This window comes from Coregonus lavaretus, assembly GCF_964263955.1.
Source record: "Coregonus lavaretus genome assembly, chromosome: 23".
Taxonomy (NCBI): Eukaryota; Metazoa; Chordata; class Actinopteri; order Salmoniformes; family Salmonidae; genus Coregonus; species Coregonus lavaretus.
This window is the reverse complement of record NC_140010.1, coordinates 34572006-34586720: the sequence shown is the minus strand read 5'-3', so window position 1 is coordinate 34586720 and position 14715 is coordinate 34572006. Positions and strand designations below refer to the sequence as shown.

Sequence of the window (14715 nt, the reverse complement as noted above, 5' to 3'; positions counted from 1 at the left end):
AATGTCCATGAATGTTGCATGTGTTTCGACCTGTCCCCAAATTAATATAGTTGGTTCAGAGTTCGTTTTGACACCTCAACCTGTGTGTCTTGATCGCTTCTGGTATGGATGGACAAAATCAACATGCGCGTGCCCGGTGTAGTCAGTGTGTATCACTACCGTCACTCTCACCCATTGGCCATGACACACGCATTTGACCCTCTTCACACGCCACACCTCTTATTTCTCACGCACTGAAAAAAGTACTGATTTTATTTTCTAATTAATTCACTGTGCGTTCATTTTCAACCGTGCCTCCAAATCATTTTTTAAATCGGAGCATATAATATGCGCATGCAATTCTACATCACGAGCATTGTAACCGCTACAGCTTCAGCGGGGAGATCCATCATTTTCCTGCCACCGCACCGTGAACCGCAACAGATTTAAGCTTGTGATTGGTTTAGTAAGGGTCGGGGACCAAGGTGATTGGATGCGCGTTTGTGAAGAAACGCCCCTCAGGATTAGAGTGGAGCGCAGCCACGTCAGACTGGACAGGCACGTTCGTTTTCCGCTGATCACATTTTATGAACTAAAGAGTCAAAAGAGAAGCAAGGCAACTTGTCTTGTACGCTGTTTTGTACACATAGTTGTCAACAAATTATTTGCAGCCACTCCGGTCCCTGTCGCAGAATGCTTCCTTTTGACTGCATGTGATAATATAGCCTACTACAAGTGATGTATTAATCCACCACTTGCATTAGCCCAGATCCATTGGCTACAATATATTCATCTTGTTTGGTCATTGGCAATTTAGCACTAGGTTCATTAGGATGGAACAACGAAAAGGCAGCATTCTGCAGGAATTTTGATATGGCTACCTGATTTGTCTAACTGTATTATTAACATTATTTTGCCACAACAGATTGTGATCCCAAATGTGCAACTGATTCTAGTGGGGGGACAATACATTGAAGATACAATTTTGGGTTGGGTGTAGGGGCAGATTTAGGCTATGTCATCTTGTCTTCAGAATATTTTATTATCTTTTTAATTTATTTGGTCTTTCACAATAGTTGATGTAAGTCAATTCCCATTCCCTACATTGGGCTAAAATATAGAACAATTACTGAGTGTGCTTATCTCAGCAAGAACACTACTGTTATTCCCCATACTTTTATTATTTCACATCTAACCAATTTTGCTTGTGTAATTAGGCTATTTGAAATCTGATATGCCAACTTGTGTCTTTGAAAATAAATAAATAAAATAAAAAAAGTTAAATGAGAGCTATGCATATTTGTAAGCATTTATGGACAGTGAGTGAGCTCCAAAAGTATTGGGACAGTGACACATTTTTTACGGATAGTCGGATAGTCCTGAATGAATCGTGAATAATGATGAGTGTGAAAGTTACAGACGCACAAATAGCATACCCCCAAGACATGCTAACCTCTCAGCATTACAATAACCAGGGAGGGTAGGTTTTTTTTTTTTGGGGGGGGGCGGTATCAAATCAAGCTTTATTTATACAGCACATTTCAGACATGGAATGCAACGCAATGTGCTTCACAGGAAAAAAACTAATTAAAACAATAAAATTAAAACTGAAATATTTACTACTCAACAAACATAAGAGGGTAAAAAACGAATGAATAACAATAAAAAAACAGAACTAAAAAGCACCCTATGGAAAAGCAAAGCTAAAAAGGTGTGTTTTTATTATCTCTTTTAAATATGTCCACAGTTTTGGCTACCTGGCAGGCTATTCCAGAGGCTGAGGGCATAATAACTAAAGGCTGCCTCTCCATGCCTCTTGGTCCTAGGCTTTGGGATAGTTAAAAGGCCAGTGCCAGAGGACCTGAGGGACATACTGGGTACATAACTTAAAAGAATGTCTGACATGTATTGGGGTGCACAATCGTGGATTGATTTAAAAACCAATTGAATAATCTTAAAATTAATTCTAAAACACACAGGCAGCCAGTGCAGAGACCTTAAAACCGGTGTAATGTGTGCTCTCCGTCTGGTCTTGGTCAGTACCCGTGCTGCAGCATTCTGTATGTTTTGCAGTTGATCAATGGCTTTCTTGGGTAGACCAAACAGGAGAGCATTACTGTAGTCAAGCCTGCTTGTAATAAAAGCATGGATGAGTCTCTCTGTATCATATATGATATTTGTGCATCTGTAACTTTCTAACTCATCATAATTCCCGATTAATTCAGGACTAGCCGTAATCATGGTAGCATCCACATTAATGTAGAAGTGTTTAGAAAAATATTATATTCTTATTTACAATAAAAATGACTCCAAAATTACACTACATTATTTACCATTCATTTCTATTGGGCACAAAATAATCTGAAACGCAACCAAAACCAACAGCAAATGTATCCAACAAGTTTGTAGAGTCACAAGCTTGATGTAATCATTACGTGCTAGGAATATGGGACCACATACTAAACATTTGACTACTTTAATACACATATAAGTGAATTTGTCCCAATACTTTTGGTCCCCTAAAACTATGTACAAAAAGTGCTGTAATTTTATAAACGGTTCACCTGATATGGATGAAAATACCATCAAATTAAAGCTGACAGTCTGCACTTTAACCTCACAGTCATTGTATCATTTCAAATCCAAAGTGCTGGAGTACAGATCCAAAACAACTACAAATGTGTCACTGTCCCAATACTTTTGAAGCTCACTGTAGGCTAAGTCATAAAATATAGGCTATATTGAAATGCCCCTTGCCTCAAATATCCTGTTTTGTCATTTTAGTATTGTGCACAAGCTACTAGGCAGAAACGGTAGGCATAATTGTAAGATGATGACAAGGTTTTGCAAATCAGCCTCAACCACCTGAAGATTGATAATCATTAGATTTTTCTTAAATGTGGGATAATTTGTAGAATGTCAAATGTCACAAGAACATATTCAAACCCCCAGTATTTGGGAAACATAGATCAAGGGTGGCCAACACCCTTGGAGAACTACAGTACCTCTAAGCAGGATTTTATTTACATGTTGGTTTCTTATGGACAAGGAGAGACCGCAATCCAGCCTATGGTTAGCCACTGCCACCGACCATTAATATTAGCATTTTCTAACCAAAAACCAATGTAATTCAATGTCCCCCAGTCAGGGGCGGCCTGTTCAATAGGGCGATATGGGCGACGCACTGCCAAACGGGAAAAGGAAGGGATTTTTTTTCTAATCAATTATATCACGGCAACAGTAGTTATCAGTGTTGTAATCTATACGTCTGATCTGCCACAGTGCCACACTGCCACTAAATGTCGAATCAGGCTAAAGTCGTGCTTCAAATGGCTCCCCCCCCTTTTGGGGCGATTTCAGTCAGGTTGAAAATCGCCCAGAAGTCTGTAATAGACTCCCATGTAAAATCTATTTTTTTCAAATTTCAGAGCCTTCAATACAATCTCAATGGGTGTCTGTGGGCTTGCACTTACGCGCTTTCGTCATACGTTACGTAACCATGAACGTAACTGAGAAAAGAGTGGATTGTTTGAAAGAAGTTCCTTTTTGTCGGCGATTCGGCGAACAAATGAAGATAAATTGGCAACGAAACAATTAGGACCTCCCAGACCAAATTTAATAATTCAACAGGTTTCTACTAAAGGCGGAAAGTCCTACACCCGAGGATTTTCCAAAAATTGGTACGAACGAAAAAAGACATTGCCACTCACTCAACTGGATGACGAGGGATACAGGCTAGCTGTCCGCCGCCACAACGATGAGGTTAGTGTTGATAATCACAAGTTTACTGGATGTGGATATGGTGTAATAAAGGCAGTTTATTCAGAGGTAAATATATCTGGAATCGCGTTCACGGACCCGTTCGTCAAACTCTTAGGGAGCTATAAATTAAGCCCCATTACTTACCATATCAGATAAGAGAAATTGCTGCAGCTACATATATTTTACATCCTGGCCCTACATAGTTCACTATTTGCATCACTTACCAAAATATTACATGTGGTCATATATGCTTGGAAAGTGGAGATGCCATAGAACGTCAAAAAAGTAAACATTGCCGTTTTGGAGAAGACATCGCGTTTGCTAGCGAAGAGATTTGTTGTGGCAAATGAACTTGGGCTGGGAATTGCCAGGAACCTCACGATAAGATATATGCATCAGCATTGCGAGTCTCATGATTCTATACGTATTGCGATTCGATACTGTGATTTTATTGCGCACCATATGTCTGTTGCAGAGGGATCAGAAAGCCATGAGAACGAGTTTTGATCAGTCATGGAAATAAAAGTGCTGAAAACAAATTTGCTCCCAATGTGAAAAGATTGAGAACAAGCTATGAAGGAACAATAATGGTGTTTTGGTGCAGGTACAGCCAACTAGCGCTAAAATATTGCGATATTGTCAATACAGTATATCGTAAAGTATCACTATGTAACTCGATTTCTTTCACCCCAATCCCTCAAATTAACGGTAAATAACTGAATTGTTTGCCCCACATTTAGCTAAGATGATTAGCTAGCCAGCTAAAATGTTTTATTTAGTTAGCAGTCGCATCTACAATAGTTTACTGTCAATAACATGTCTCCAAAAAGGACGTGGTGTCTCCAATTGTGTTGACATTTTACAATTGCAATGCGCATCCATGAGTATCCACTTTCTGTAGCTCAGCTGGTAGAGCATGGTGCTTGTAACGCCAAGGTAGTGGGTTCGATCCCCGGGACCACCCATACACAAAAATGTATGCACGCATGACTGTAAGTCGCTTTGGATAAAAGCGTCTGCTAAATGGCATATTATTATTATTATTATTATTATTATTATTATCTGAAGAGAGCCCCGAAACATTGTGTGCAGACATTTTATGCAATAAATGAAGTAGGTTCAATCTAGTAGTTCTGATCTTCTGATTGGTCCTGATGAGTTGGGCGAGGTCCCCTGCAGGCTACTGTCACTGTTGCATTGGCTCTGAGTCGGGTTCTCTGTCTTCAAATGTTCAGCCTAAGAGAGGGGATTTTTGTGTGTGTGTGTGTGTGTGTGTGTTTAACAGTGATGATGTGTGTGTGTGTGTGTGTGTTTAACAGTGATGATGTGTGTGTGTGTGTGTTTGTGTGTGTGTGTGTCCTCAGAGCAAGAACTCGTGAGTTGGAAGAACTGAGAGGCCTATGGCGTGGGTGTTGTCCTTGGCCACCTGCTGACAAGGCTGACAAGATAGGACCCTTTTGTCCATTGTTATTGGATAGGAACAGAACTTATAACCAGCTCCTGACCTAAATAGATCTTAGCACAACATTTTACTCAACATATCATATTCCATATTCACTATAACAAATATATTTACTACGACATTAGCAAGAACCGCCACATCCTCAGCCGGCTAATCCAGTGTGTGAAGTTTTGCGGAGTGTTTGAGTTAGCTTTGCGAGGCAAAGATGAAACTGAGGGCTCCACCAACCCTGGTAAGCCAACACTTTTGAGATCAGTCAATAAATGCTTCTGGTATTGACTTATATGCTGCCCCTGTCTTCATGTTGTTGCTGGACATATCTTTTTTTAAATGTGTGTAGGTCACCTAAATCATCAGAAAAATTGCCCCTCCTGAGAATTTTTTCAGGAGCCGCCACTGCCCCCAGTTAGCATAAGCATACTCTAAATTCCATGCCCAAATAATCTCAAAGTAACTTCAAACTAAGTCGTCGAGTTTTGAGTGTGTATTCAACTTTAAAGAATCCTGAATACACCTGACCTGAGCTTTAAAAAATAGTTTTTTTAATGGGGGGAGGGACCACCAGACCCCCGGCTAGGGGTGGAGCCAATGACATTAATGATAGGCAATCTCACTCCAAGCTATCTTCAAAAGTTGGCAGCCCTGCACACTGTATCTGCGAGCTGTTGGCTAGAGCACACCTGCCAAGACCAGAGTAGGCATATTTGCTACTTAACGCAACAGTTTTTGTGACAAAACTATCGGTAGAGTTGAAAATGCTATGTAAACACATTGAACTTTAGATTTTTATCCGGTACATGTAAACTTACGCGAAAAAGTACATTTTGTGTGCTCTATGTCATCATGCATTGATTTTTATCCGCAACAAGTCCATTTGGTGGAAACATACCACTGGTGGGAAAATGTGCATATTTTCTTTATGCAGATTCTAGAATATTCGCATGCAAATCTTTCGCCAACTGGATGGAAACCTAGCTGGTGACCAGCTTTGTCTTATTTCATGACTGTGTAAAGTTAGATGCCATATGCTGACATCAGCTTTCATTTACATTTTAGTCATTTAGCAGACAGAATAAAAAATATTCCAAAACATGCATCCTGTTTGCAACAAGGCACTGAATTAATCCTGAAAAAGTGTGGCAAAGCAATTCACTTGTTGTCTTGTTAGGGGCAATTCCAATACAACACATTACTGAGTACCCACCTCATATTTTCAAGCATAGTGGTGGCTGCATAATGTTATGGGTTTGACTGTATGAAATCTGTTATGTAATTACATTATGACAGCATTATGTTATTATGAAGGCCAATGTTACCAGAGGGTTCAAGTGAAGTGTCATACATACTTTTGTCAGTACAAAAGGATGCCCTACAGTGGCTGTATGTATCAGAAAATGCAAAGAAAATACACCAAAAGGACACAAACATGGAGGATGATAGTGAGATGCGAAGTACAGTATATAACAGCTTACTCTGTGGATTTAGCCAAAAGTGTTTTGAGCTATGCAACTGTACCTTGAAAGCCTCCCTTCGACGGTACTCTAGTTTGGCCATCTCGTCTGCGACCCATCCAGGAATATCAGGGATGGCCACATGGATGATGTATTTGAGGAGGATGGCAAAATGCTGTAAATCCCAACACAAGAAAGGACAGGCTAAACAAACAGTGACATGAAAACACAGAAAAGTATAGATTGCTGGTATCAAATCCTAGATGCCATTGCCTGCCGTTGTGCCCTTGAGCATGGCACTTAACCCCCCACAACAACTGCTCTGCAGACGCCCAATGTGGCAGCTCCCTGCTCCAACCTCTCCAACCTGTATATGTATGTGTGTCTTATGGAGGGGTTGGGATAAAGCGGACATCAAATTTCAGTTAGACCTTGTGTACAATTGATGAATAAAGTGATCTTAATCTATACCAGAGTGGAAAGAGTGTGTGTGATGTTGCCATGCTGTGTGTGGTATGTAGAGGGAACTGCTTGCTCTTTTCAAGCCCGACTAGGTCAGCCAGTAAAGCATGAGTCTCTTACTCTCAGGGTTGTGGGTTTGAGCCCCACATTGGGCACAAGCATTTTAGCAATAGTTTTTGTTCTTAATTACCTGTCCTTTCCTTTTTAATTTTGAAGACAGCACAATGTGGATCTAACTTCTTGTACAATGCTGCAATTGATATTCAAAACAAGATGTCATCTTTGAGTGAAGGCTATTCACTTGTGCTTGGACACCTCCTCCTCCTTTTGTTGCTATGCTCCATTGTTTTATATTCTGTAATCTTTGTGATTTATGTACAGTGTCCTTGGTTTTGATAAAGGGGGTATATAAATAGTACCACAATTGCTACGATTGTTGTCTGTATTTGTGACATCGATCTACTAGGTGTCACAGAGTGAAGACAAAATGGTTGGCTGCCACTGCACTGTCCTTTACCTCAAGTACCACGATGGAGATGATGACCATCTCCGGGCTCAACCAGGGGAAGAGACGCTGCAGCTGACCACACTGGCCAATGAGATAACAGTTCACTATAATGGCTATCAAGCCCATGGCCTCCATTGCTGTCTGCACACACAGAGGGGGAAAAATAACTTCATGAAATAAATAACTGTTGGCATGCTTTTTGCAGAGATGCTTGAAATGGATGATTCTAAAATGGTTATCTGAGCTTAATTGCAGGTGGGATAAATATACACTGAGTGTACAAAACATTATGAACACCTGCTCTTTCCAAGACATCGACTGACCAGGTGAATCCGGATGAAAGCTATGATCCCTTATTGATGTAATTTGTTAAATCCACTTCAATCAGTGTAGATGAAGGGGAGGAGACGACAGGTTAAAGAAGGATTTCTAAGCCTTGAGACAATTGAGACATGGATTGTGTATGTGTGCTATTCAGAGGGTGAATGGGCAAGACAAAAGGAAGAAAAGTGCCTTTGAACGGGGTACGGTGGTTGGTACCAGGCGCACCGGTTTGTGTCAACAACTGCAACGCTGCTGGGTTTTTCACGCTCAACAGTCCACCAGCCAACTTGACTGTGGGAAGCATCAGAGTCAACATGGGCCAGCATCCCTGTGGAATGCTTTCGACACCTTGTAGAGGTTGGAGAGTAGGAGTGCTGACCTAGGATGATTTTTGCCTTTTAGATCATAATGAATAGGATTATATGAACAAGGGGGACCTGATTCTAGATCAACACTCCTACTCTGAGACATCTTTTGAATAAGGGCCCAGATGTGAGCGACTAATGACCTGCCACTGTCCAATGCTCTCCACCCTCTGGCCAAAGGGCCTCTGCAGGCCTGTGCAGAGCTTCAAGGCGTCACTCCGGATTTCAATGATATTGTTGATGAGGGCCCACATGGCAGCCAGTGGAAAGGCGGAGGAGAAGAGCACCACGTAGCCAAACTGGATGAACATCTCCTGGTAGTCCTGCAGGGTGTCCTGTTGGGTCAGAGGTAAAGGTTAGAGGTCAAAGTCACATAACAGCTGGGGTTGTCATAGAATAGCATTTGTGTTTCAAATCACTTTTTACTTCAAATTGGAATGTACTGCTGCATGTACCAGCTACTAACCCTAGCCAGAAATACTGTCCAAGTCCATTAAATGTAACTAAACACGCGTGGAATATAAACCGACAGCAGGTCAAGTTCATAACAACAGATCTGATGACTAAGACACACCTCATATGTCTGCATGCAGCTCTCAATCTCTGCTTGGGTGAGAATTACAGACTTGGGCTCATCAGGCGGGTCAATCCAGGACTTTGCCTCTTTCTTTGGGATTGGACTCTTCCATCTCTGACATACTACCGTGTCATAGCCATTTGGTGGGGAGACACTAGTCTCCTTGGTCTCAGAGGACTCATAGTCACTGTCATCGTCACTTATCTCAAAGACGCTGGAAGGATCCATGCCCTCCTCCACCAATGTGGGACTGTCCTCCAGGAAGCTGTCCTCGGGCTGGGTTGCCATGGCAATGTCCCTGGCAACATCCACCTTCTCATTGAAGCTAATTTTCCGTTGCCTCAGTGTGTCATTTATGTCCCACTCTTCCTCTGTGAACCTATAGCCAGCTTTGAGATCTCCTCTCTTGTTCTGTTCTGTCTGTCCAGGAAGTGTGGCAGGGCCTTTGGGGCTAAGCAGGGACTGGATAGTCCATGAAACCTGGGCTTTTCCTACAGCCAGGCGGCTGTACTTGAGTACTATGGCCTGGAGAATCTCCCACACAACCTTGGGGGTAAATACTCCTAGTTTGTGGTGCTCGTACAGATAAGGCTGGAGCACCTCCTTGATGTTCTGGAAGAACTGGCGGAAGATCAGGAGAGTGGCTAGCATCTGTGAGGAGACAGTGTGAGTGATTCTGTTGCTGTTCTTTAGGGAAGATAATTTTGTTCAATCATGTTTTCCATTATCCAAATCTAATTGACAGATTTTACCTCCTTCAGTCGCTCCATGTCCTTGAGGTAGAATCCGATGTAGAAAAGGCTAAGGTAAGAATTTATAAACTCAAACTGCAAAATGAAGAGAATGACTTTAAATCAGACATGGCATTTCTAAACATAATTTATATACAAAAGTGTTAGTCAATAATACACCCCCTTGGATAACAGTGATCAGTATGGTCGAAATAAAAAAAGAAGAAATATCTAACTTACAAAAACCATTTTAATGATGAGATTATTCTCATAGGCACTCTGTAGTCTGTAGTTCTCTGTAAGAAAATAATACCAATCATCAAAAGACATCGCTCCATTTGATACTGATTACTGAACAAACCTATGTGATCACTTTATACAACACTACGTACCTGGTTTGAGGAGTTAGCGAGGTAACTTTGGTCAACTTGGGATAACCGGTACTACGAAAGTGGCTCACGTTTTAGCCAGGTAAATTTATATGGCAACGAATCCTTCAGAACTAACCTGCTCCAGGGCAGGCTAACTCAGGGCTAACTCTATTAATCCTGAATGAAATGTCTTAGCCGCAAGTTGAGGACCAATTAAATCAGATTCCCTCCCTTTGACAAAGACTGCGTCATCATAGTCTTCATTTGAGGAAAACGACTGATTTTAAATATTGTTTTTGTAGGCTAAGAGTAGGCCAACTATTAAAATAGATAAATGTGTCTGTCAACTGAGTCAGAAATTCACCTGTTTCAATATTTGTAAAAATAAATCAGGTTTTTGCTCTCAAAGTCATACTTTATTAATAGAAAAACAACAAAATTGGATGTTCTAAGTCCACAACAATGCTTAAACCACATCAGGTGACCACTTTTGAGGTCTGGGAAAAATCTAAGACATTTAGATATTTTAGTGTAGTTACCCTTTTATTCAAGTGTGCTGGCACCTAGCACTGTTGTTTGGTTAGCGGTGTTTCTGTAGTGCATATGAGATGGAGTTTGCAAAACAAATGGCCACTGGATTGATGCAAATAATCATGATATCATTCTGCCAAGTAGGCACAGGCTCCTTTGTATCTATTTAACATTTAATTGAAAAAGGTTTTTGGGAAAGCCTTTCCATCTACCAGAAGACAGTTAGGCCTATCATTAGCTCCAATATATTTTTCCTGTTCCTTAATTGTTTGAAACCTGGACGTTTTACTTCATATTATGAAGCATATCTTATCTTGTTTCAAAGTAGCCAAGCCAAAAACCGACCATAGAAATGTTGAGGGAAATATTTTATAAACACTTCCTCATATGCGCTCTCCTATTCTATTGATTTTCAAATCAACTTTCTTTCATTGTCTAGCAGCCAAAGGCATTTTCCTAGTCATACAGTATTAGCAACCCATGATAATTGTTGCATCTTTAGACCTCCCACCTTTCTAAAATTCGAACAGATATTTCCATCTCTGTCCATGAAACTGCTTGCATGCGCTGAGCATTTTAGTACGGTGTTTTCCTGCAAATTGTATTTTGGAACATTTGTGCGTAGGCCTACAGTACCACCATGTGGACATTGCTGCACTAAAAATGTGAAGAAATAACCTTTCATCAACATTTTAAGCGAAACATTCAGATCCTTTCCATCAGCCGTATTAATTGACACAGCATATACCTCCACTACACGACTTTGATATAACACATCAGTTGGGATTAAGAAATTAGTATACGCAATGCCGACTGAAAACAAAGTGGGTATACGCCGTATACCTGCGTACAGCTTCCACTACACCACTGTCCACCGTCGTTATACGGATGAAAAGCTAACTGAAGCTGGCTAGCTTTTGAAAACCCTGAGTAGATCTAGCTTGCATCGTAGTATACCCCTCTGAAGAGATCAGAGCCAGTATTCATAAAGTGTCTCAGACTAAGAGTGCTGATCTAGGATCATATCATAATGTGGTCCTCTGTAGCTCAGCTGGTAGAGCACGGCGCTTGTAACGCCAAGGTAGTGGGTTTGATCCCCGGGGTCACCCATACACAAAAATAAAAAATATATGCACGCATGACTGTAAGTCGCTTTGGATAAAAGCGTCTGCTAAATGGCATATTATTATCATATGATAATGAATAAGATTACATGTACAGGGCGGGACCTGATCCTAGATCAGTACTCTTATTCTGAGATGGGTGCTCACTGCTCCAATCATTCCTCACCTGGTGCTGATATTAATGAATCTCAGCTGCACAGCTTACCCATATAATTGAGCCAATGGGCGATCTTCCTATACACCTCATCACATACAGTCACAACGATGGCCAGTAACATTTTAGGAATGAATCTTGTGATACTGGGTAACTCCTTAATTTCCATCACAAACTCCTATAAAAAAAGGAGATAAACCACAACATAGGTATATTTAATTACAGAAAGACAGGTTAGAGTGGCTTGCGAAATCATTCACCCCCCTTGGCATTTTTCCTATTTTGTTGACTTACAACCTGGAATTAAAATTGATTTTTTTGGGGGGTTTGTATCATTTGATTTACACAACATGCCTACCACTTTGAAGATGCAACATATGTTTTATTGTGAAACAAACAAGAAATAAGACAAAAAAACAGAAAACTTGAGTATGCATAACTATTCACCACCCCAAAGTCAATACTTTGTAGAGCCACCTTTTGCAGCAATTACTGCTGCAAGTCTCTTGGGATATGTCTCTATAAGCTTGGCACATAAAGCCACTGGGATTTTTGCCCATTCTTCAAGGCAAGACTGCTCCAGCTCCTTCAAGTTGGATGAGTTCCGCTTGTGTACAGCAATCTTTAAGTCATACCACAGATTCTCAATTGGATTGAGGTCTGGGCTTTGACTAGGCCATTCCAAGACATTTAAATGTTTCCTCTTAAACCACTCGAGTGTTGCTTTAGCAGTATGCTTAGGGTCATTGTCCTGCTGGAAGGTGAACCTCCGTCCCAGTCTCAAATCTCTGGAAGACTGAAACAGGTTTCCCTCAAGGATTTCCCTGTATTTAGTGCCATCCATCATTCCTTCAATTCTGACCAGTTTCCCAGTCCCTGCTGATTAAAAACATCCCCACAGCATGATGCTGCCACCACCATGCTTCACTGTGGGGATGGTGTTCTCGGGGTGATGAGAGGTGTTGGGTTTGCGCCAGACATAGTGTTTTCCTTGATGGCCAAAAAGCTCAATTTTAGTCTAATCTGACTAGAGTACCTTCTTCCATATGTTTGGGGAGTCTCCCACATGCCTTTTGGCGAACACCAAACGTGTTTGCTTATTTTTCTCTTTAAGTAATGGCTTTTTTCTGGCCACTCTTCTATAAAGCCCAGCTCTGTGGAGTGTACGGCTTAAAATGGTCCTATGGACAGATACTCCAATCTCCGCTGTGGAGCTTTGCAGCTCCTTCAGGGTTATCTTTGGTCTCTTTGTTGCCTCTCTAATTAATGCCCTCCTTATCTGGTCCGTGAGTTTTGGTGGGCGGCCCTCTCTTGGCAGGTTTGTTGTGGTGCCATATTCTTTCCATTTTTAATAATGGATTTAATGGTGCTCTGTGGGATGTTCAAAGTTTCGGATTTTTTTTTATAACCCAACCTTGATCTGTACTTCTCCACAACTTTGTCCCTGACCTGTTTGGAGAGCTCTTTGGTAAAAAAATTCATTCCACTTCACCAATTTTGACTATTTTGTGTATGTCCATTACATGAAATCCAAATAAAAATCAATTAAAATTACAGGTTGTAATGTAACAAAATAGGAAAAACGCCAAGGGGGATGAATACTTTTGCAAGGCACTGTAGCCATTCTCTTTTATCTTAAAAGTGCCTACCCCTCAAAAGTTAATTGGTTTGCATGTGATTTAAATGGGAGAGTGTATACACTAATCGTACCTGACATTAACACTACTAAGTGCTTTGACGAAAGGAGCTTTCCCCTAAATATTATTAATGGGAATTAAGCTGCCGTCCTGAACCTTCTTTCAATACTGGACCATGTTTGATTATCATGACTTTGGGAATATGTCTGATGAGTCTATTGGCTATTTCATGTTGACTTGCCTGTCTCTTACCTGCATCTCCAGACAGACTAGCATGGCCAAGAAGACGAAGCAGAGACAGAGGAGACAGATGGGGAGGCTGACCATCCACCTGAACATTGTCCTCTTCCAGGGTGGGTAGTATAACTCCTCACAGCCTGTTATTGGACTGCACCGCTTCACACCCTGCACACAGAGATACAGGCTTAATCCAACTAAAATGCTTGCGCCCAACATGGGGCTCGAACCCTCGACCCTGAGATTAAAAGTCTCATGCTCTACCAACTGAGCTAGCAAGGCCTGATAGGGGTGGAGACAGCTCCCCCTTTAGAAACCACAATACAGTAGTTGAGAAGCTCAGGAACACCAGCTAACACATTTACGCACAACGTGGGGCTCAAACCCACGACTAAAAGTCCCATGCTCGACCACCTGGGCTAGCCAGGCCTGATAGCAACAGTGACAACTGCCTGTTTAGAAACCACAGGAGGCATGTGTCCCCCAAAGACAAGACGGTAGTTGAGAAGATCAAGAACACCAGCTAAAAGATTTACGCCCAACATAGGGCTCGAACCCATGACCCTGAGATTAAGAGTCTCATGCTCTACCAACTGAGCTAGCCGGGCCTGATAGTAACCATGACAACTGCCCGTTTAGAAATCTCAGGAGGCATGAACCCTGCCCCCAACTCTTGGAATTCACACAACACTCTCCAAGCCTAGAGCTCATATTACTTATCACTGTAGACCCGTAAACTCTGGCCCTGGAAAAGCTACTTGAGGCTGCTGATGGAATTTGTACTCTGGCTATAGTCCTGAAGGAACCAAACAGCACTGGTAGTAATCTAAGGCTGGGATTCAATCTAACGTGCGTTGTAGAGTGCTATCGACAATACGTCTTTTAAAGGCAATGTTCCCACGGCAGATGTCGGCTCAATCGGAATGTACCTTTAAATGTCAAGGGCTCTACAATGCGCCTCAGATTGAATCTTGGACTAATCTCCAGAACTAAAGTATTGCGTAATTGGTCAGCTGCTCGATTAAGTTCTGGGTCCAAAC

General features: G+C 41.5%; 1 protein-coding gene across 1 annotated transcript in view; it reads right to left on the bottom strand.

The window, feature by feature from the left end:
• The window catches only part of LOC311150493 (anoctamin-8-like), a gene marked incomplete at both ends in the record, with an annotated part of 46233 nt that overhangs the window by 2529 nt on the left and 28989 nt on the right, over positions 1-14715 (bottom strand). Inside the window, 8 exons of the mRNA XM_084187989.1 lie at positions 6719-6829; positions 7634-7765; positions 8457-8648; positions 8888-9541; positions 9643-9717; positions 9862-9917; positions 11853-11979; positions 13691-13843. Of these exons, the coding sequence (XP_084044115.1) occupies positions 6719-6829; positions 7634-7765; positions 8457-8648; positions 8888-9541; positions 9643-9717; positions 9862-9917; positions 11853-11979; positions 13691-13843 (1500 nt within the window). The remainder of the gene's footprint in view (positions 1-6718; positions 6830-7633; positions 7766-8456; positions 8649-8887; positions 9542-9642; positions 9718-9861; positions 9918-11852; positions 11980-13690; positions 13844-14715) is intronic.